General features: G+C 40.6%; 1 protein-coding gene across 3 annotated transcripts; it reads left to right on the top strand.

Annotated features, from left to right (window-relative positions):
• Nucleotides 1-2,550: 2,550 nt before the first annotated feature.
• Nucleotides 2,551-20,238, top strand: gtpbp1l (GTP binding protein 1, like). 3 transcript variants are annotated; one of them, XM_063475787.1, is made up of 15 exons: nucleotides 2,551-2,630; nucleotides 2,934-3,124; nucleotides 3,632-3,743; nucleotides 5,170-5,350; nucleotides 8,039-8,222; nucleotides 8,557-8,721; nucleotides 8,845-8,968; nucleotides 9,566-9,680; nucleotides 11,744-11,888; nucleotides 13,680-13,862; nucleotides 14,200-14,335; nucleotides 14,467-14,645; nucleotides 14,759-14,905; nucleotides 15,674-15,720; nucleotides 16,472-20,238. In XM_063475787.1, the coding sequence occupies exons 2-15, from the start codon at nucleotides 2,936-2,938 to the stop codon at nucleotides 16,530-16,532; spliced, it is 1,968 nt and encodes a 655-aa protein (XP_063331857.1). In that variant the 5' UTR covers nucleotides 2,551-2,630; nucleotides 2,934-2,935; the 3' UTR covers nucleotides 16,533-20,238. The 3 variants fall into 3 exon arrangements, with proteins under 3 accessions (XP_063331857.1, XP_063331855.1, XP_063331856.1); XM_063475785.1 differs by having other exon boundaries at nucleotides 15,670-15,720; XM_063475786.1 differs by lacking the exon at nucleotides 15,674-15,720.
• Nucleotides 20,239-20,464: the final 226 nt, after the last annotated feature.

Here is a 20,464-nt window from a genome sequence, read left to right as displayed (position 1 = left end):
GTGTTATCTTAACATCTATTCACACCTGTTGTCTATTTGGACATAGGTTAGAACTGTTGTTGTCTCATCAGATTATTAATGTATTTGAATATTGTATTAGATTAAATTATAATATATTACTACATACTTACATTTGTATTTATTCTCCCTGTCACTGCCTGCCTCTCCCTGGGTGGGTTTTCTCAAAGTTTTAAAATGATAAACCAATTCTAGATATTAAAAAAAAACATGCCCATCTTTTATATTTAGTACATACATACATGCATACCGATAACAAACCTTCAAAAACCAAATCAATCACAGCATTAAACTCAACTTGTTTTTGTAGAGGTGTTCAGGCTTTTTCATCATCTCCTGAGCCCAGCTGCACTGGATCATCAGCGTCTTGTATCTTCATCCTTTGTCACTCAGTGAAGTCCGACCTTTTGTTGGCCATTCCTCTGCACCGGAAAAACAAAGTGTGTGATCACAGGTGAAATAAGGAGATATTTTCCCAGTGCAGGTTTAGAGTGTTTCCTTTAGTCATAACTGTTTATCCACTTTTCAAATAATGTCCAAGGGTCCAAATTTTTAAGAAAGACCTTGAACCTAAAACCTAAATCAGAGACTAACATGAACATTTGCAAGCATCAGCCAGGACAGTCTGAGGCTAAAACCAGAGTTACTTTAATAAGCAGAGATATTTGTGTCTAGGTCTAGGTTAGTTTCTTCCATCAATCCATTCGCTTCAGCTTGTCCTTTTCAGGGTTGCGGGGGGCGCTGAAGCCTATCCCAGCTGTCATAGGGCGAGAGGCGGGGTACACCCTGGACAGGTCGCCAGTCTGTCGCGGGGCTAACACACAGAGACAGACCCCGGCCTAACTCAGGACCTTCTTGCTGTGCGGCAACAGTGCTAACCACCTTGCCACTAGGCTTCTCTGCTTCAGAGCAGCAGCACCCCAAGAAACACCGGAAGCCCCAAAGGGTCATCATTTTCCGGCCTGCAACGATCCCTGAAAGTAGCCACCCTTTGCTTTATTGACAGCGCTGCAAACCCTTGGCCTTCTCTCGCTGAGCTTCATGATGTCGTCACCTGAAGTGGGCTTCACGTCACAGGTGTGCCTTGTTCACTTGTGCAATTTCTTGCCTTCTTAATGAGGTTGGGACCATCAGTTGTGTTGTGCAGCAGTCAGGTTGGTACCCAGCTGACAGTCCTATGTGACAACTGTTAAAATTCATATTATGGAAAGAACCGATCAGCTAAGTAAAGAGAAACAACAGTCCATCATTACTGTAAGAACTGAAGGTCAGTCAGTCCACAAAATTGCTAAAACTTTCAATGTGCAGTCGCAAAACCCATCAAGTGCTACGACAAAACTGGCTCACACGAGGACGCCCAAGGAAAGGAAGAGCAAGAGTCACCTCTGCTGCTGAGGATAAATTCATCTGAATCACAGGCCTCAGAAATCGCAAGTTAACAGCCACTCAGATTAGAGCTCAGATAAAGAGAATTGTTAGTAATTGTTAGCAATTGTTAATACTTGTTGTTTTGTTTTTAATGAGGTCAGGGGGTTTGCGTGCCTCAGTGATCCTAAAAGCTAGATCAGCAGAAGCTTAGCCTTCAGATGGGACACCCAAGTTGTTCAGGTCTTAGGGTAGAGACCTGACAAAGTGCAATCCAATTACATGACAAAAACAGTTATCCAGAGCACCGAACCCAACCCCCACCCCTTTTCCCGCCTCCATTACCGCCATGTGCCCCCTTTACATTGCAGCAGATCGGTGACACTGACGAATTGTAAGTTTTCAAAAGAAAGAAAGAAAAGCCTTTCTTTATCTGAGACACTATAATTAGAGCACATAACACGAGAGAATAGGATGCATGATGACTTTAACTACTTTATTACGTATCCGTAATATTTACTGACAGCTGTATACTTTTTTACCCTCTTTTGAACTGTTTGTTGACACAAGATTATGTGGACTCATTGAACGTCCCCACACCAGACCAGTACCTGCTTGACCTCATCAGACACAGACACTGGGGAGAGTCTGTGTTAATAGTGGATGTGTGAGTATCTTTAGCAGTACTTCTATACAAATGATCAACTTTCAAATCTGTTAATCTCCATGATTTGGATGTCCACTGTTGCTCAGTGCTCATGTTTTTGTTGTTGCTTTTAGAGGTGAAGACTTTTCTGAAAACATCCTTCAGGCCACAAATAAAGACTAAAACTACAACTGAAACTAACAGAAACTGAACTAAAATGAAACAAATAACTGTATTGTACAAATTTGAAATTACGAAATGGAAACAACTCTGAACCATACTCTGCATATTTTGCCTTTTACAATAGATTTCCATGCATGTTTACATAACTGCATAAGTGATTTAACAAATCAGTACATTTTCTTAAAACACTCAAATTACACACTTTTTATTTATTATGCATATTATGTTATAGTCTGAGCGTGTGTTGAGTTGATGGCTATGCATGTCAAAGTAGACCAACAGTGGGTGGGGCTACCTATAGTGTAGCCAATCCCTTGTGTTTATTTTTTGATGGGCGTGTCATACAGTCAGTGCCAAGCTAACGAAGCCAACCAGAGTAAACAACTAAGTTAGCCTATCAGCTAGCTAGCAACTTCTGGTATGCCTTCGTTTCTTAAGAGATTGCATTATATAATTCAGCTTCATCAACAGTTTAAACGTATAAAAGTATGAACAAGTAGTCGTCACCTCACAGCTGTGTCGATTTATTAAAACCTCGTTTTCCCCTGTTAAGAGTGTTAAATGTTGTATGTTCGATGTTTGGTTAGCATTTGCTAGCTGGCTCTGTTAACCAGCCTAACTTTCTATCATTGCTAATGGCTAAATGTTAGCCATTGAAGCCAAACACATAATAGGAGTTTATACGTTTTTGCTTTATTTGCCATTTTCATACTTTTTCTAGAAATGGCGTCGTTAACGGCGACAGAACCAGCGTTACACCCAGGTACAGCGCCAGCAGCAGAGTCCATAGTGCCTGCTTGTATGTTTGCACCGGACCGGGGGTGTGCCGAGGATCCGTCCGGCGGAGAGGGCTTTGAAGACGGCGAGGATAGAAATGGAGAGCCCGCGGATCATTTAGACTTAAGTAGCAAGGTGGGCCTCATTGTTAATTGCGCGTTGAGTCGTTACGTTTTAATACATTCCGACTGAGCAGATTGTTTATTGGTTTTCTATATTGTAACTGTGTGAATGAGTGGCACGTAGTATGTCATAGTAACTTTACAGGTGCCTGAAAGTTGTACACGAGGCATTTAATGCTCGCTGTGCATCCCAGAGAAAGTGACACGTACAGTATTTTGCACGGCATATCTAACCGCATCCAGCTGGCAGCATACTAGACATGTAACATAACTACTGTATATGCAAACTTTGCAGTTCTTTTTGTATTGTTGAATGGAGCATCCTAAATAGTCAGACTGAACCAAAACAAAACACCAAAATAACTTTATTGTGTAAAATAGTTTTTATAAAATGCTGACTACTTGTTGCGGTAGTGACTTGCTGTATGTGCACTCACAGAAGACTTGTTTAACTGTGTTTGCCCTGTCTGACCTTTGCAAATCTTCAGCTGTTATCTCATTTACTGTCTCTACCTTTCAGCTGGTCCTTGTGAGTCCAACAGGGGAACAATATGATTCATTACTGAGACATTTGAGGGAGCGGATAGATGAGGGCTGCGGAGAGACAATCTATGTGGTTGGGATGGGCTCAGGTAAGAATTAGCAACTTCAAGTGAACTTCAGTAATGTATAGATTTTAAAATAGGATAATGTGGAAAGAAAACACATGCACACACACAATAGGCAGGAAAAAAGGATGACAGTGTTTGAGCAATAAAGGATAATACAGAATAAAAACTTAATATGCAGTGTTTTGTTTTTTTAAAATAAAAGTCATTTTTTAAAATTTAAAATAATCTATTAGCACTTGGAAACTGTATGTTGTTATTGAATGAGAGGAAATATTATTTAGGGGTCAAGGTCTGAGATTATCTAAGACAAGAAAGCTGTGTTTTCAGTCATCTGGTGTGTGTGTATGTTCAGGATATCCCATAGGTGGCACCAAAGACTTTTAGCAGGCATATTGTTTTTAGACTAGGCTGAAATCTGTAAAGCAAAGGAAAAAATTGTACAGCTATATCATGTCAGTGCCTGACTTCTAGAAAAAATGTTAACTATTCAAAAACATAAATTCAAACATGTGGGTGCAGGGTATAACACATATTGTTTCATAGCCATAGTAATTGTTAGGGGAAAGTAGTTTTATTAGTATATTTCAGTCACTGTTGTGTTGTAGCTGTGTCATCTCCTCTGGGCCTCCCAGACAGCTAATCCCATTTGTGTGCTGTTCATTCTAAAGCTCTACACACAAACGCAGCAGCCCTTTTTGTGCTATTTTTTGACTGTTTAAGCAACTGTCTGACCCAGAGCACACATAAGAGCGTGTCACTTTATCCTCGGTCAGCACAGGCACTGTCAGTAGTGCAGTGGTACAGACAGAATATCAGCACCAATGGCTGTCTGACGAGTCAGACAAAAACTAACAGACTTTCTAATGTGACTGGCTGTTTTTTTGTCAGTCAATCACAGTGCATTTAGTGGAAGCTTTTTTGTTGTTGTTGTTATTTATGTGTGCCAGTTCTAGCTGTAAAGCAACTGGCATCAACCAATGGATTATTACATTTCTTTACCCGTTAAGTGGATGAATACTGTGGGTTTCTTTGAAAATTTAGAGTAATCTGCATATATACAGCCTTTAGAAAATAAAGTCTACAATCCACCTTCTCTTAAAAGTTGTCTGAAGCTGACTGCTTGTGATTCATTCATTTTGAAAATTGCTCTGGTCTCAGTAATTGAAATGTTCTCGTCTCTTTACACCTACTCCCATCTTTCTTTTAAAAACCACCTGTTTTTTCCTCTTTCTTCTTCTGTGTGGTATTTGTCCTCCCAGTCACCACCCTCTCATATTACATGTTACTAACATTCCTGTATTGCCTGGTTAGCAGTGAAGATGCCAATTTTCCAAGGGTGTGGCTTCACATTACTCCTGAAATTGCTTTTTCTAAAAACATCCATTAAATTGGTCCCTAACTGTCCTGCATCAGAGTGACTCCTTCCTTTTTCATACGCTTTGTTTAGATGGAGGTGATTATGGTCTGGATGAAAAGGACATGGAGGCGTCGGTAGCCACCGTGCGGTCGCTGTGTGAACAGATTGAGGCTGACTTAATCATGCTGAGAGAAAGGACAGACGCTGGAGGAAAGATTCGGGACTACCTCATCCGTCGACGTGTGGGCGAGCAGGATTTCCTAGAAGTCAGGTAAAAAATATGAGGAGAGGTTCTGGGGTGTAGGCAAAAGAATCATTAGAAAATGTACCTGCATTGTTAACTTCTTAATGTGACTGTTGGGTTTGGCTATTATTGAATGCCAGGTTATATGAAAATATGACTCAAAATATTCTGTTGCATAAATGAGTTTTGATGTATCACTGGGTTCAGAAAGCTACAGAAATGGCTGTTTGGCCAGCACTGCAGAAGAGGTTTATAGGCAGAGTTAAAGCACAGGTTTCTGTGTAGTGATAGTTGTTTCCAGCAGGAAGAAGTATGTAATCAAACTAATGCACCTGTCTAACATTGCTCCATTTTTTTAAAACAGTGTTTTGAACGAATCAAATAAGAATTTGCGCTTCCGACAAGTCAGCAAAAAGCTTCTCTCCCAGATGTTCACAATAGCAGAATAAGACGCAGTAAAGACAAAACTGACAACCAGACTCAAATTTATAAGAGTGAAATGCATCGAAACTCAGTTCACCCTTAATTAGATTTTATTCATTTTTTTATTACATACTTTTATGTTTGTCTCTTTCTTTTGTAATTACAGATTGAAACCTCTTAGAAAAGGAAGCTTACAGTCTGGCTCACACTTATGGGCTGAATTTTTGAAATTCTCCGTGATTACTTTTTTAGCTTCTCTTTGCTGCAGGACTTTTGTTGATGTACATTTCACATTAAAATATTCTAAAGTGCTCTGTTGAATTCAGGTCAAGGGACATGTTGGTAAAATCCTTTCCAGCTAAGCTTTTTGAGCTTGGGAGTTCACTCTGTATTTAGATATTCAGTCTTTGCCACATGTAAACTTCATTAGGCCGGCTCACCAGAAATTTTGTGAGTTATTTAAGAATTGTTATGTTTATGCATCTGAAAAAAATTCACCATGCGTTATTGATTTACTCATGGACTCATGACACAGACAACCCCCCTGCTCTTATTTTAAAAGTTCAGTCACTGTTGATCTTCCTGACACCTCTGTCCCCGTTGGCTGACTCACTGGCCATGTTGCTGTTGTGGTGATCCTCTGTCATTCACCTGCTTCCCCAAAAAGCCTGTCCGACTGCTCCAACTCCACTCTGACCAGAACCTTCAGAATGTGGAAACCTGTTGTCTCACAGGTGGCAGAGCAATGTAAGAACTCCTGGCACAAACTGTAGCTCAAAACAGAGGAAGTAGAGTTCACCCACAGGATGAGGCTCACTGGAGAAGTAATAGATGATATGGGTCTGTTATCAAAGCGGCTGGTAAATAAAATAATAGTACAGGAGTAATAGCTGAAGTCTGCAGCTTATGTGTGTGCATATATACGTTATAAACCCTAGCACATGTGCAGAAACCGAATGTAAACCCAAAACGGTGCATGCATCAAATGCAATCTTCTAAGCCTTCTGCAGTCTTGCAGCTCCATTATCAGCTCACCACCAGCCCAATGTTTCACAGTCGGCACTGGACAGTCACTGCAGCAGACCTGATCAGCTTCACATCAGACATGCTGGGCTCTATCTCATCCACACTAGTAATCTTAATCATATTGGCCGAACTACGTGCTCCCATGTGTATTCTTGCAGTTGTGTGAGCAGAGTTTTTCCTTTCGCAGCGTCCACAGAGGCTTACTTTGTGCATTATCTTTCACACTGCCTTAGCACAGATAACCCTTGTGTCAGAATCACGTACTTGTCTGTGTCTCAGAGCAAGGCAGCAAAGAGGAGTCATTTTTTGATGGCAGTCACTTTCTTTCTGAACCTTCATAGAAGAGTTGTGTACTGTTGCATTAGACAGAACCAAGAACCAAAGGCCCAGCTGTGAGAATGCTGTGATGGTCTTTTATAGCCTTGCTCTTGCAAGTTAACCCAATTTGAAAATGAATTGCACGCTGCACCTGTTTTATGCTGTACTTTGTATTGTTGATGTCTGTATCAATATTGTATAGCTTGGTCCTGTTTGTCCCTGTTTATACAACAGCAATAAACCAGAAAACAAATACGCTGGCCTGTTTGTGACAGGTGATGATTTATTATAGCACAGGCCCTTTTTGTACCTGATGTTGCTGCTGGGAGTGTTTATTTACTTTTGGCATGTCTTTTCTTATTGTGCGTAATTTGGGTTTCATTTATGTTGGATTGAATTTAGAAAGTTGAAAATTATCTCGTCCTGAATTTGACATAGTTTAAACTTTATTTATTTTTTATGTTGAGCTGAGGATACTTGTTTACTTCCAACTTGTTATAATCAAACGCACAAGAACAGAAATGGCCAACATCATTAGTGAAAAAGAAATAAAATATAGACGTAGGTCTTTAAAGCTTGAGCTGGATTTCTTTTTAGGCTCAATAAAATACCTGGCAGTCTCCATCAGTTTTATTTTTAGAAATGAAGACTGAGAACCTTCATAGACTCAATGGGAGGGTTTAGAGGTGGTAGAAAGATTTGTAATGACTTAGCTGTAAAATTGTCCAAAGTGTTGGTGAGTGAGTCCACAAAGTCAGCCGCACGCCAGGCAGATCAGCTGATCTCAGTGCCAGGCCACGCCTCAGCTGACTGGCTCACTGTTTTAAGCTCCTTTAGCCTCCACCACTATCAAGGGTCCTGACTGAAGCAACAGCTCTGCATACATTCCCCTGTACTGAAACTAGTGTTATTCACTCTTTTTTTTCTTTTCTGTTATCTTTTCTCTAGAGTGGCTGTTGTTGGAAATGTAGACGCTGGAAAGAGCACCCTGCTGGGAGTGTTAACCCATGGTGAGCTGGATAATGGCAGAGGTTTCGCTCGTCAGAAGCTCTTCAGGCACAAACATGAGATGGAGAGTGGGAGGACCAGCAGTGTGGGCAACGATATCCTGGGCTTTGATCAGGAAGGACAGGTGAGCTACTGTCAGTTGTGAATGGGAAAAATCACTGGAGAAATGCATTTCTCTAGTGATTTTTCCTTATTTTTTGCATTTATTTAAACGTTTTTGAGTGCCAAATATCAAAAAAACAGTGCTCAGTGAAAGACACTATTCAGTTGGTAATTTTTCTTGTTAGCTTTATGGATTTATGTGAAATTATAATTGTGAAAGGTTTTATCACATTTAATTAACAACATGTATTTTTCTTGCAGGAACATTTTTAAGCTTTCTTTCAAAGTTTCGTCCTACTGTTTTTTCTCACATTCATTATAAGTGAGTTTTCTTTTCTGTCTTCTCGCTTCTTTAGGTGGTAAACAAGCCAGACAGCCATGGCGGGGGTTTAGACTGGACCAAGATCTGTGAGAAATCCTCCAAAGTCATCACCTTTATTGACTTAGCTGGGCACGAGAAGTACCTGAAGACCACAGTCTTTGGCATGACGGGACACCTGCCTGATTTCTGCATGCTCATGGTGAGAGAGATTGAAAGTTTATATTTAACTATTTCCTGGCAAATCCTTTGTTACTTTTTTGTTCCTGTTTCTACCCTCACATATTTAACCACTCATCTCTGTGTTTCTTGTCTCTCCATGTAGGTTGGCAGCAATGCTGGCATTGTTGGCATGACCAAAGAGCACCTGGGTCTAGCGCTGGCCCTAAACGTACCTGTGTTTGTTGTGGTTACCAAGATAGACATGTGCCCAGCTAACATCCTGCAAGGTAAATCCACTATCTCCAGCACAGCTGTATAACTGCTCTGTTCCACATCTTTAGGTCCCAGTTTCTTAACTTCATGCTCAGAGTGAGAAGTTTTGCAAATTCAGCATAATCTCCATTCCCACAGCAATGTTTACAGCAACACAGCCATACCAAAGACCGCCATTGTGTTGTTAAAGGCAGTAAATACTTTCATGCTATACGCTTCATGGCTCTGCTTTAATGATGTTAAGGTAGGAACTGGGCTCTAATTCAAAAAAGCCTCTTTGGGAAGAAAATGAATAATATAAAGTAAATCGCTAGAAGGCTTTTAAAGTGAAGCAAACTGAGAGAGAAGTTTACAAAAACAATAAACCACTGGAAGAGCACATAAAGGAAGTGATAGTAATTAAGAAATAATAAAACATGATTAAATATGCTTTTAAAGCAAAAGTAAATTAAAAGGAGTCTTTTTTTTCCGCTTAAAGCTTACTACTTTCTCCAGTTTCCATCTCTTTAAATATGTCATTTATTTTCACTCTGAAGTTGTTTTGTTCAGATTTTGTCATGAGTGTTGTTTTGGGGTTTAAGAAACTCAGGTTTGCTTGTGTTTGTTTGCAGAGACACTAAAATTATTACAGAGGTTATTAAAGTCACCAGGCTGCAGGAAAATCCCAGTGTTGGTGCAGAACAAGGATGATGTCATTGTCACAGCCTCTAACTTCAGCTCTGAGAGGTAAGACCAGAGAACAGGTGGGACGATGGGCGTGACTCTGCTGAGAAATAATAACAGAATGGATGACAGTTGATTGACAGCATACTCACACAGTTAGAAATTATGTTTGATCTTTGAAATGTTCCGGCAGAATTAGGATTTTTGAAAAAAATGTCAAACACATTTAATGAAAGTAAGTAAAAAAGCACTTACGGAGAACAGGATATCATATGTGCACTCTCCAATATGCCAAATAAAGCTGACTATATCAGCTTGACCCTTAATTTTACTTAATCATACGGTGTCCTGCCAAAAATAAAAGCGTATACATTTTGTCTGTGGGGGCATTGCTGGATGAGTCCTCTTCAGCATTATAACTGTAATGCTCATATGATCTCAGTGCTTTAACACATAACTTTGTTCACATAGGTCATCTTGATTCTGTTTTCAAGTTGGAACCAATCAGAACACTGGTTTCTGTTTTTTGATTGACCTCTGGTGTGTGTGTGTATTTATACCCACGCCTGGGTGGTGCATTTTTATTTATAAGTTTATAAGGTTTATAAGTCAAGTGGGTATGCTGTTAGACAGCTTTCCCTTGCCTCTTTCATTTTTTCCTAAGATTTAATGTGAGGTCTCGTGTCTCTTTGTGTAAATATTCGTGTGCTGGTTTATCAGTCCCTTTAAGGCAGACCTTCCCAAAGTGTGGGGCCCGCCCCCTAGGGGGGGCGCAGAGCCATTGCAGGGGGGGCGCGGCATGAAAAGGGAAAAAAAACAAAAAAAACAATGCTTGGACACTGCTAGCACGGGGCGCCTACACAAACGCAAATCAGGAGATGAAGCACAGCTGAATATGTTTCCAAACCAACTTCATTCTAAGCCAAAGACTAGAAAATATGGTGAAGCATATCTGCCCTTTGGTTTCACCTGCACAAGTGCCAAGGTAGGTCTCCCTGCAGAATTGGTTTTCCCTGCGTCGGGAGCAGCGCTGGGCTGTTCAAATCACGGACAAACAGTATCCCACATTCTTGATTTTTAGTTCACAAACACTTGTTGTAATGACTAACTACTCCTGACATTTTGGAGATGTTAGCTCTTTATACAGTAAAGTTACAGTGGGATACAAATAATATCAGGCTGTTTGTTCCCCGGTTCAAATCACAGACAAACAGTATCTCACAGTTGTTTATGTTTATGAACCCATTTTGCAGAGGGATTGAAAAGTGTATTGATAGCAATGTTGAACATTATTACACAGGGAAAAAAAACAACTACATGTAAAATAATCACACCGTGACGCCTCTGCCTTTCTAAATTGAGGGACAGTAACTGCGTGTGTATGTAAGCGTGTAAAACCTGCAGATAGTCAGATTAACAGTATTTTGTCTCTATCCGCCATTCTGCAATTCATCTCATGTAAACAATAATGTGCGCACAGCGTGACGTAAAAAAAAAGCACATACCTTTGACGTTGCGTGATGAACTCTGTATTCCTCGTCCACACGTAAACGCAAAAAAGGAGTTTAAAAAAATCTCCGTTCTCGGTGATTCGAAACGCCGTTCACGTGTGGACGAAACAGCTGCGTTTTCAAAAATACCCGTGTAGGTGTGGACGTAGCGTGAAAGAGTTAGTAGTTTATTTTATTACTACCTGTAATTTATTGCAGATTCTTGTATTTGCTTAACTGTTTACTAAATGTTTGAGGTGTGAAATAAACCGCAATGGAGCAAAATATGGGTGTGTGTGGGCGCGAGCATTTTTCTTGTAAAACAAGGGGGGCCCAGCACAAAAAGTTTGGGAACCACTGCTTTAAGGAATCTGCCATCCAGCCCAGTGGGAGGTCAGATGGGTTGTTCAAATAGCAGCATCCCTGAGGCGGGAGGCTTTAAAGTCTTGCTTAAGCCCATTTAGGCAAAGTAGATGCTTCCCGACTCTGACTTGAAGATCCATGTTGTAATTATGTATAAGCCTTTGACACTAAATGTTTTGCTGTGTTTTGCTTTGTAATTGCAATGTCGGTTAAAGAGAATAGAGGATAGTTTTTTTTGATCATCTCTCTTCTTTTCTCTCTCCTTCTCTCCAGGATGTGTCCAATATTCCAGATCTCAAATGTGACAGGGGAGAACATGGACTTGCTGAAGATGTTCTTGAACCTCCTTTCCTCTCGGACCACCTTTAGCAATGATGAGCCTGCAGAGTTCCAAATAGACGACACATACTCCGTACCTGTAAGAAATAGAGCACACACTCAGTTATACAGCCATGGATGTTCATTTCTTTACAATTACTTTTTCATGCACTGAAACACTATGCTAACAAGGGCAACTAGATCAAAGACATTGTAGATAGAGGTAGATTTATTAATGATCTATGTCAGTATAGTGCCTTTTTTAGGGTTAAAAACTCAAATATGCAATAACAAATTTGAAACTGAAAGGTGTGGACAAAGTTGTTGTTAATGGTGATTTAATGGTGGTCTTATTTTGAACATGATGTGTCTGTGATAGTTGCTTCTAGGAGTCTTATATTTTTTGAGTGCCAGTGGGAGATCTTATCAGAATGAGGCATCATTGAGGCATGTAGAAGGGCCAAAGCTGGGAGCAAAAAGAGTTGGATTTCTTCCTGTAGTTCCTGCATGTTTGTGTGAGTCCTCAGCCCCAGTGTTAAGAGCCAGGCCCTGCATCGCCCTGTTTAGTTTCTTTCTGATCAGGTTTTTATTTGCATTTTATTCTTCAGTCCCACCTTTTCAGCCCTGATGTGTTTCTACTCTTTACACTCTTTTTTTACTTTCTTCTCTTTCCCCTCAACTCCCCAGTCAGAAGGCTGCTCCTCCCTGAGCCTAGTTCTGCCAAAGGTCACTTCTGTTAAAATGGAGTTCTTCCTTCCCACTGTTGCCAAGCGTTTGCTCATAGGAAGTAATTAGATTGCTGAGTTTTTTTTCTTTAATGCATAGTTTAGACTTCTGCGGTGAATGTTGTTAATTACTTGTGGGCATCTCCTATTTCAGTTTTCAGTTTCAGTGTGGCACAGTAGCAGTCAATTTGATAAATACACAGATTTTTGATAGTAAATAATGTTCTCTGTTCTTCTGTGCTTTCTAGAGAACATTTGCAATACATAGATTTCAGATTCATATGACAGACATGTTTGTAATAAAGCAGTACGTCTCTAAGTATACTGCACTCCACATTAGCTGCCCCAACCTCCAAGATTTCACACAGTCCTAGTATCTAACAGAAGAGTCCAAAAGTATCATTTCTCTTTCACCTGCCTCTCATAGACCTGAAGTGCCAGAGTGAAAGACATTGCTGAAATCTGTGCTTACACTGTAATACTACGCTGCACGCTGATTACTCACTCCCTCATCATGTACAAGTGTTTTAGAACCTTTAATCCGTGCTGTTCTTGTTAGATTGAGTTGGTCATCAGTGAAATAACTGCATCCATGCTCATAAATTTGCTTATTTTTTTGCATAAATGTGTGCAAAACGTTCCATTAATTGTTCCCGCTTATTAAATCTGGTGCTTAATGAATAAGTTTAAGCCTGAAGGGAGCAAATAGCAGCTCTGCTATTGAAGGTTACTACTAGTGCAAACTCTCATGTGTCTTTCAGCAGCAGTGACATGTCATAACCCTGCGTGTGTTTGTGTGTGTGTGTGTGTCTGCATCTGCATGTGCCTGTCGCAGCAGTCACACCGACACTGGTTTGATCTGCACAGTAAGACTCGCTGCCCTGAACAGCAGGGCTCACTATAAGAACAGGAACAAGGACATTCTGCACATTTTCACACCACTTTTACAGTAAAGCAGGCAGTTGACATATTGGTGAAAACACTGTGCACTGATTAGTACTGTATATGAATCTGAGGAGATCATCTTGGATGCAGTAAAATTGAAGTTCCCGTACTGTTTCTATTTACTCTGATGTAAGAGATTTAGTTATAGATGACAAGAGCACCAAAGGAAAAGACCTGAGATCGACTGTGACCTTATTTTGACTTTTATGTGTCGTTTGCAGGGTGTGGGCACAGTAGTTTCAGGCACTACGTTACGTGGATTGATACGACTCAATGACACGCTCCTCTTAGGCCCAGACCCCCTCGGCACTTTCATCCCCATCGCAGTTAAATCCATCCACCGCAAGAGGATGCCTGTCAGAGAGGTTCGCGGTGGACAGACCGCATCCTTCGCCCTCAAAAAGGTCTGTGTGGAAATAATTTAGTTGAACCACAGCCATCATGACATATTTGAATTATTTTTGCATATCAGTCCAAAATACAGCATAAAAATAGCTCAAAGATGACTTGGCAAGAAGTTTTGAAAACTTCTGAAGAGGATAATTATTCAGAAACTTTGAGATGTTATATGCATATGAATTAGTTTCCTAACTTTAGAATCAGTTTTGTAATACATGCAAATCCCAAAGAGTGAAAGCAGGTAGTGTTCTGGCTCTAATTCAGTTTTGTCTTAACCAATCCCCCAGCTTCATTTCTTTTTCCTTTGTTCCTGCTGCTTTTTTTCCCCTCCTGTCTTCTCAGATCAAACGATCATCTATAAGGAAAGGAATGGTGATGGTTTCCCCCAAGCTGATGCCACAGGCCACCTGGGAATTTGAAGCCGAGATTTTGGTGCTTCACCATCCGACCACGATATCCCCGAGATACCAGGCCATGGGTTAGTAAATACAGACACTCACAAGTTTAAATAGCACCGATGGGCATCTGTGTGTCTTAGACTCCCTTTTCTAAAAGAAAAGTACTGTCTGGCCAATCGGTAACTATGCCACTCTCCCTCTGTATCATTAGTCCACTGTGGCAGCATTAGGCAGACAGCCACAATCCTGTCAATGAACAAAGACTGTCTGAGGACTGGGGACAAAGCCACGGTCCACTTTCGCTTCATCAAGACCCCCGAATACCTGCACTGTGACCAGAAGCTGGTGTTCAGGGAAGGACGTACCAAAGCTGTAGGCACCATTACAAAGGTACTGGGGCTTGTGCTTACCTTTTTGGTTCAGTGTAAACTCTTTAATTATCCTATAATTAATATTATGTGAATACTAGTGTAACAAACACAAGGTTGTGTTTGCAATTTCAGCTTCTCCACTCAGTGAACACCCAGGCAGCTAAGGCCCAGCAGTCCAAATCTCAAGCCAGCAAAAAGAGTTCTAAAGAGGGCACAACCGCTAATGAGGACAGTGGATCAGCAGCACGGCCACCCAGTCCTACCACAGCGCAGCTACCGGTGAGTAAAACAGTGCTCGGGGAATCCTTATGAGTGCATGTTTTACAGAAAACATAAGAAGTGACAAATTTCAGCGGGTTGTTTTATGTGTCCAACAGTTAATTTTCCGGTGCTGAACTTTTGTTTTCCCTTCCGGGCACTAACACTGTCTGTATGCACTTATGACATTTGTCCTTGTGGTCGATCCTGTAATCCACCCTCTGAACACTGAGGTTTTGTTTTATCTGGAGCTGCAGAAAGTCTTTTTTGGGTGCTTGCTTGAATTTTTTAGCCACAGGCTTCCTGTTGGTCACAGTGACTGTCACTGACTCCCTCTCTGTGGCTGTAGTTATTTCACCCTTCAGTTCTTGCCAACCAATTACTGTTGGTTGACACAAAAGTTATCACTACTAGTGCATTAGTGTGGTAATGTCAACACAGACATTAGATTTTCTATTACAGTCAACCTCGTGTTTGAAGACATCTTCTCTCTGCTCTTCACAGTGCTTAAATCTGCTACTTATTAATGTCTACAACTTTCACATTATTGTTCCATTATTGTACTTTGACTTTCAATCATTTTATTGCCAACTTGCTCTCCTACCCTGCCCATCATCCTGCGTTCATCGTCACATGTACCTCCACTCACCCCCTCCTCTGCCCTCTGATCCTCACCCGTCCTCACTGCTGTTTTCGCTCTGCATTCCCGATCCTTCAGTTTTAACACTTTACTGTCTCGCTGTTATCTCTCTCTCCTCCCTCCCTGTCTTGGCATGCTGCGTCAGACAGTGGCAGAGGAGGAGGCTCTGTGTCATGATGGCAACAAAGAAAACAAGGTAAAGTTCCTGCAGACTGTGGGAGTGATGATGGCGTCTCCTTAAGTGTGGTTGTTCTGTTGTTGTCCCCCCCCGGTTCTAAGCAGATGGGTTTTTTTTTTTGCATGCATACTCTGCTTTAGTGCAGTTCTGCTTTATATTCACAAAATTTACTCAGTCACACCAGGAAGCTGCTGTACTGCCAGTACAAGTGTTTACTTACTGAACTGGACCCAAGTGGGATTAAAAGCTGTGGAGGTGCTAGAGGAAGAAAAATGAGCTTTTTCCCTAATTGTTCTTCTATTTTTAACTACACTCATTCTATATTCTCCCTGGTGAATGTACCAATTAGAAAAACACGACTTGTTTCTGTTAGCTTTTTAAACGTTACTTGTAATTTTATTTTGTCAGACAGAACATTTGTGCAGTTACAGGGTTTCCTGTGACCCCATCTAAAATGAAGTAATTGCACTTGTGTTAAATTAAACAAAAAAAAGGGAAAAAGGACCTGCGTTTGTAAGGTGTTTACCTCATCCACTAAAATATCCCGGGCTAAAGTCTGAACTGTTCACTTTCCTTTTTCTTTTTGTTTGTTCCCCTCAGAGAACCTCTAAACTCGTTTTTACCCTCTTAACCTTTTTAAAGGAGTTCCTGTTGCTCTTAAGTGCATCTTAACTGTTTTGGATCAACAAGCTTTACCTGCCGCCTGTGCTTTATTTCAAACCTGATTTCACCTAACAGCTGGCTCACAGTGCTGTCTGTCTGTCCACAGCTCAAGTCAGGAAGCGGGGGACGCAGGAGAGGTGGTCAGAGACATCGAGGGAAAGGTGTGAATGCCACGACTACAGCAGTGCCCACAGGAGCAGCGGGCACAGCCTAAAAGCACAAACATAGGTTTCTTCACAGCCCGTCATCATCATCATCATCATCATCTCTTCACAAAGAGGAGGGAGAGTGACTGTGTGGGCCTCTTACAGGTGTGCAAAGACTGGCCATCTTTCTTTCAAATAAAAACAAATAAATAATTAGTGAACAGTCTGAATCAAGAGAGTGACATATTTATCAAAAATGATATATATTTTTCTTGTTGGCTGATGAAGGTGATAGTTCTTTTTTAAATTTGTTTTTCCAGGAGGTGTTTATCTCATTTGTTTTTTCCCAGCTTCCAGCAGATTGATCAGTCACTCTCTCTGCTCTCTCTCCTGCCTCTAATGTTTTTTGTTTCCCCCATCGGTCAGCCCGCTTTTTCCTTATTCTACATTTCCTTGTGTTCTGCCATTAATGGGACTTCCTGAAGGCACCAGACTTGGAGTCTGCTAATATTTGTCAGTGAAGGAGGATTGTGTTCAGTAGTTGAAAAATACTGAAGCCAGCAGTATAAATGTGTATTTGGGATCCATTGAGCTGAAAGGGATTTGATAGTAAGCGGTCGGCTGTAGCTGCTGCTGTGTTAGTTTAAGCTGACCACTGGTTTTGGGGTTTGGCTACAAACTGTTCTCTGGAAACCTACTGATGATGTAAACTCTGTGGTTGTGTTACCCTGAGACTAGTTATGAATGCATCACTTATAATGAAACATCGGCTTGTACACAAAGTGCTCATGTAGCCGATGTTTAAACATGTTATAGAAGGAAATCTTCATGGACTTTTTCTAAGAGTCCGTGTTTCAGTTTTTCTAGTTTTTCATGAAGCCAAAAGAGAAAATTTCTGAATCATCCTTTTTTAACGTTGGAGTGTTTAGTAGCAAAGTGGCGTTTGTCATGGTGTAATGTACTACAAGTGCTTTTTGAACAAGCAAAGCAGGCAGAGGACCTTGAGCACAGTTCCACTTTGATCCAGTATATTAAATGAAAGTCTTGTGCACAAAAACATCCATCAGGTATTTTACTAATTTAATTTAAAAAAACAAACTCTAATGATGTCAAAGCCAACACAGAACATGTTTCAGTAACTGAAGTTTTGCTGCACATTTTGTGTTTGTTCTTCAATTAATTGAGAATTTTCATGTGAAGTCCAAATCAGGTGCAAAGCTTCACAAGCAAACGTGGACAATCACCAGAGTTGAGATATTTTATGGTACACGTGTGCAAGTCATGTTGCATCCTGCCTTAACCTGACGTATACCCCTAATGACATCAAGCTAAAGTAAGCAACAGTAGACTACACCCTTTTTTTGCCACAGATGTTTTCCACTGGTTTTTATGAAAGTGGTTTCTCTAGTTGTCTTTATATTGGGAAGGTGACCGTGTTAGCAGTTGTCACAGTTTTGCAGCCCTCTGTTTCTTCTTTGGGGGGCATAGATCTCCCCTCACATTAGTATTAACTTAATGTTGATCAGTCTGGTCCGACAGTCCTTGAGCTAACAGCTTTATACGTCTCATAAGCACAATGAACTAAGACAGCATTACTCCCTTTCTCCCCCTTTAGATTTTACCAACAGTGCATGGATGTTTATCTGAAGAGACTGTTTGTGTGTACAGTTTGTTACGTTTTTGGACAGTGACACATTTTTTTTTCTCACTTTTACATCTGCAGTAGATTTGAAAACCAGCTGCAATAGTAGAGCAAACTGTTGTGGTTGTGGTTACGCTTTGTTTCAACACCATGACTGCAGCTGTCTTCATAGGTCTTTCTGCCTTCATAGCTGATTCAGGTGATTGACTTAGACACTCCACAATATTGTACCTTTTCACCTTTAAACAGGTTATGCGTTCAGCCAAAGTTATCTTTGTAAAAAAGAGAAGGACCTTAGTAACATTTAAAACTGGACCACCAAAAAAGGTTGTAAAGGTCCTGCGATCATCCGCAGCTATCATCTGTTGACATCCAGGCAGATGTTCCTACAATAGATTCATTTTGTTCTTTTCGACCACATGTTGTGCCATCTACATCAAATGCCATACTTAAAATCGTCTCCAGATCTTCGACAGGCTTCATTTATAAAAACGATAGCCCATGAGTGAATTGTTCAGTCACATTTCAACCTTTGAAGTTAAAGGTGAGAGCCTTCATGTTGTTTCCATCTTAACTGTTGCCGTGGCGCGTGGAGGCCGAACGGTGGGAGAGGTGTCACTGTCCAAAAATCTGTATGTGAGACGCAAGTTGTACATGCCATTTAAATTAAGTGGTGCCAGTTTGTGTTCTAAATCCTTTTAAATAAAGATGTTATTTAAAAAAATGTGTTTTAATATTAAATCATTTAAAATAATGTCTTCAAGAACAAGTTTAGGAGGATTCTTTGGTGAAATTCAGAATTATATTTTATACTTTGTATGCTCAGAGGTGCTCCGTCCAGAATGTACCTTCCCTGTTACCTTTACCTGACAGGCTCCAGCCCCACCGTGACCCTGAGCTGGAGAAGCGGCCGTGGATGGATGGAAGAAATTGCTCAGGGTGAAAGGTTGGACAGCGTCTACACAGCATAATGGATTTTTGGCTTTGATTACACAACCGTAAAGTTTTGTGATGAATTTGGTTACAAATGTTACTCTGCTGACAAAAAAGGATCAAAAAACATTTTCCCATCTCAGGGGATGAACCAGTGCTGTATCTACACACTGTGTCTTATCTTTTGGACACTTTTACCAACAGCCTATCACAAAAACATAATTTATCTCATTTCTTTAGTCGAATTGACAAAAATTGCCAAATAAAGCACATGTTGTTTTACATCAACAAGGTGATCCCCAAACAGCCGTTAGCTGAAAACTTGGCACATCTCGCCATGCCAGTCGGTGTGGCCTCCTTCGAACTACATCACTGTAATGCCATGAAGAAGAATTTGGATATCCATTCAAGTTTGTTTTCAGCAATGTTTGTGTTTATGTCAGCAAGAAAAGAATTAAAAAATGCAGCATGCAAATGATAATATACCTGCTGTTGGGGTCAAACATTCAGTGGAAGAATATAAAATAAACATTGTGAAATAGGAAACAGACACTGGCAGTGGGTGTATCGTTCTGTTCTTCTGTTTACATTTTTACAATATTTCAGTGTTTTACGGCAGTCTGAATTTAGGACATTTGTATTTTCATTTGTTGATTATGCTTAATGATTATTCACATTTGTAGCAGGAATGACCCACGCTCAGCAATGTGACTGCAAAGGTTTATTTACAGTGTGCCTTTCAGTGCTGTTGCGTTACCGTCAGCAGCTTTTCGGCTCCTCATTGCGTGGCAGCGCCTTCCTCTCACTGCTCCTGCTATGGTCTCTCCTCCTCTCTGCGACTGCACGATTAGTGTTTTCAGCCTCCCCTGACACCACACCCTTAACCTGCTGCTCCACCCCTCCCCTGCACCTGAGCCACCAAACACAACATGAAAAATGGCTGAACAGTGAATCAGTTTCTTTGGAAATTGATTAATTCTTTTTCAGCTCTTTCAGCTAAGTCTGGTTCTGCTGGAGATTTCTTCCTGTTAGAAGGGAGTTTTTCCTTCCCATGGTTGCCAGTGCACTGATTGTTGGGCTTTTCTTTGATTTGTCTGTATTACTGTCTTTACCTTACAGTAAAGTGCCTGGAGAGAACTGTTGTTGTGATTTGATGCTGTATAAATAAAATTGAACTGAATTTTAGAAAAACAAAAGTTGGCGTTTCGATCACCTTCAGTTTGTCATCATAGATAAACCAAAACTGAAGCACTCCATCTTCAAGTCCAGGTTATGTTGGTGAATTCTACCATTTATAGTAATTTACACTGCAAGTCACATACATGCATTCATCATTCAGCAGTCATGATATTATCTCACATTCTGTTGTGTAAATTCA

This window comes from Pelmatolapia mariae, linkage group LG6 (genome assembly GCF_036321145.2).
Source record: "Pelmatolapia mariae isolate MD_Pm_ZW linkage group LG6, Pm_UMD_F_2, whole genome shotgun sequence".
In the NCBI taxonomy this organism is placed as follows: Eukaryota; Metazoa; Chordata; class Actinopteri; order Cichliformes; family Cichlidae; genus Pelmatolapia; species Pelmatolapia mariae.
The sequence above is the reverse complement of the archived record's forward strand: the minus strand, read 5'-3'. Positions and strand labels throughout refer to the sequence as shown.

Bases quoted from the DNA above. Each gene is read 5' to 3' on its own strand.
- gtpbp1l (XM_063475785.1), top strand. From the start codon at position 2,936: ATGGCGTCGTTAACGGCGACAGAACCAGCGTTACACCCAGGTACAGCG. The intron at 14,336-14,466 runs GTTAGTAAATAC...CTGTATCATTAG, and splicing joins CCCGAGATACCAGGCCATGG to TCCACTGTGGCAGCATTAGG. The intron at 15,721-16,471 runs GTAAAGTTCCTG...GTCTGTCCACAG, and splicing joins ATGGCAACAAAGAAAACAAG to CTCAAGTCAGGAAGCGGGGG.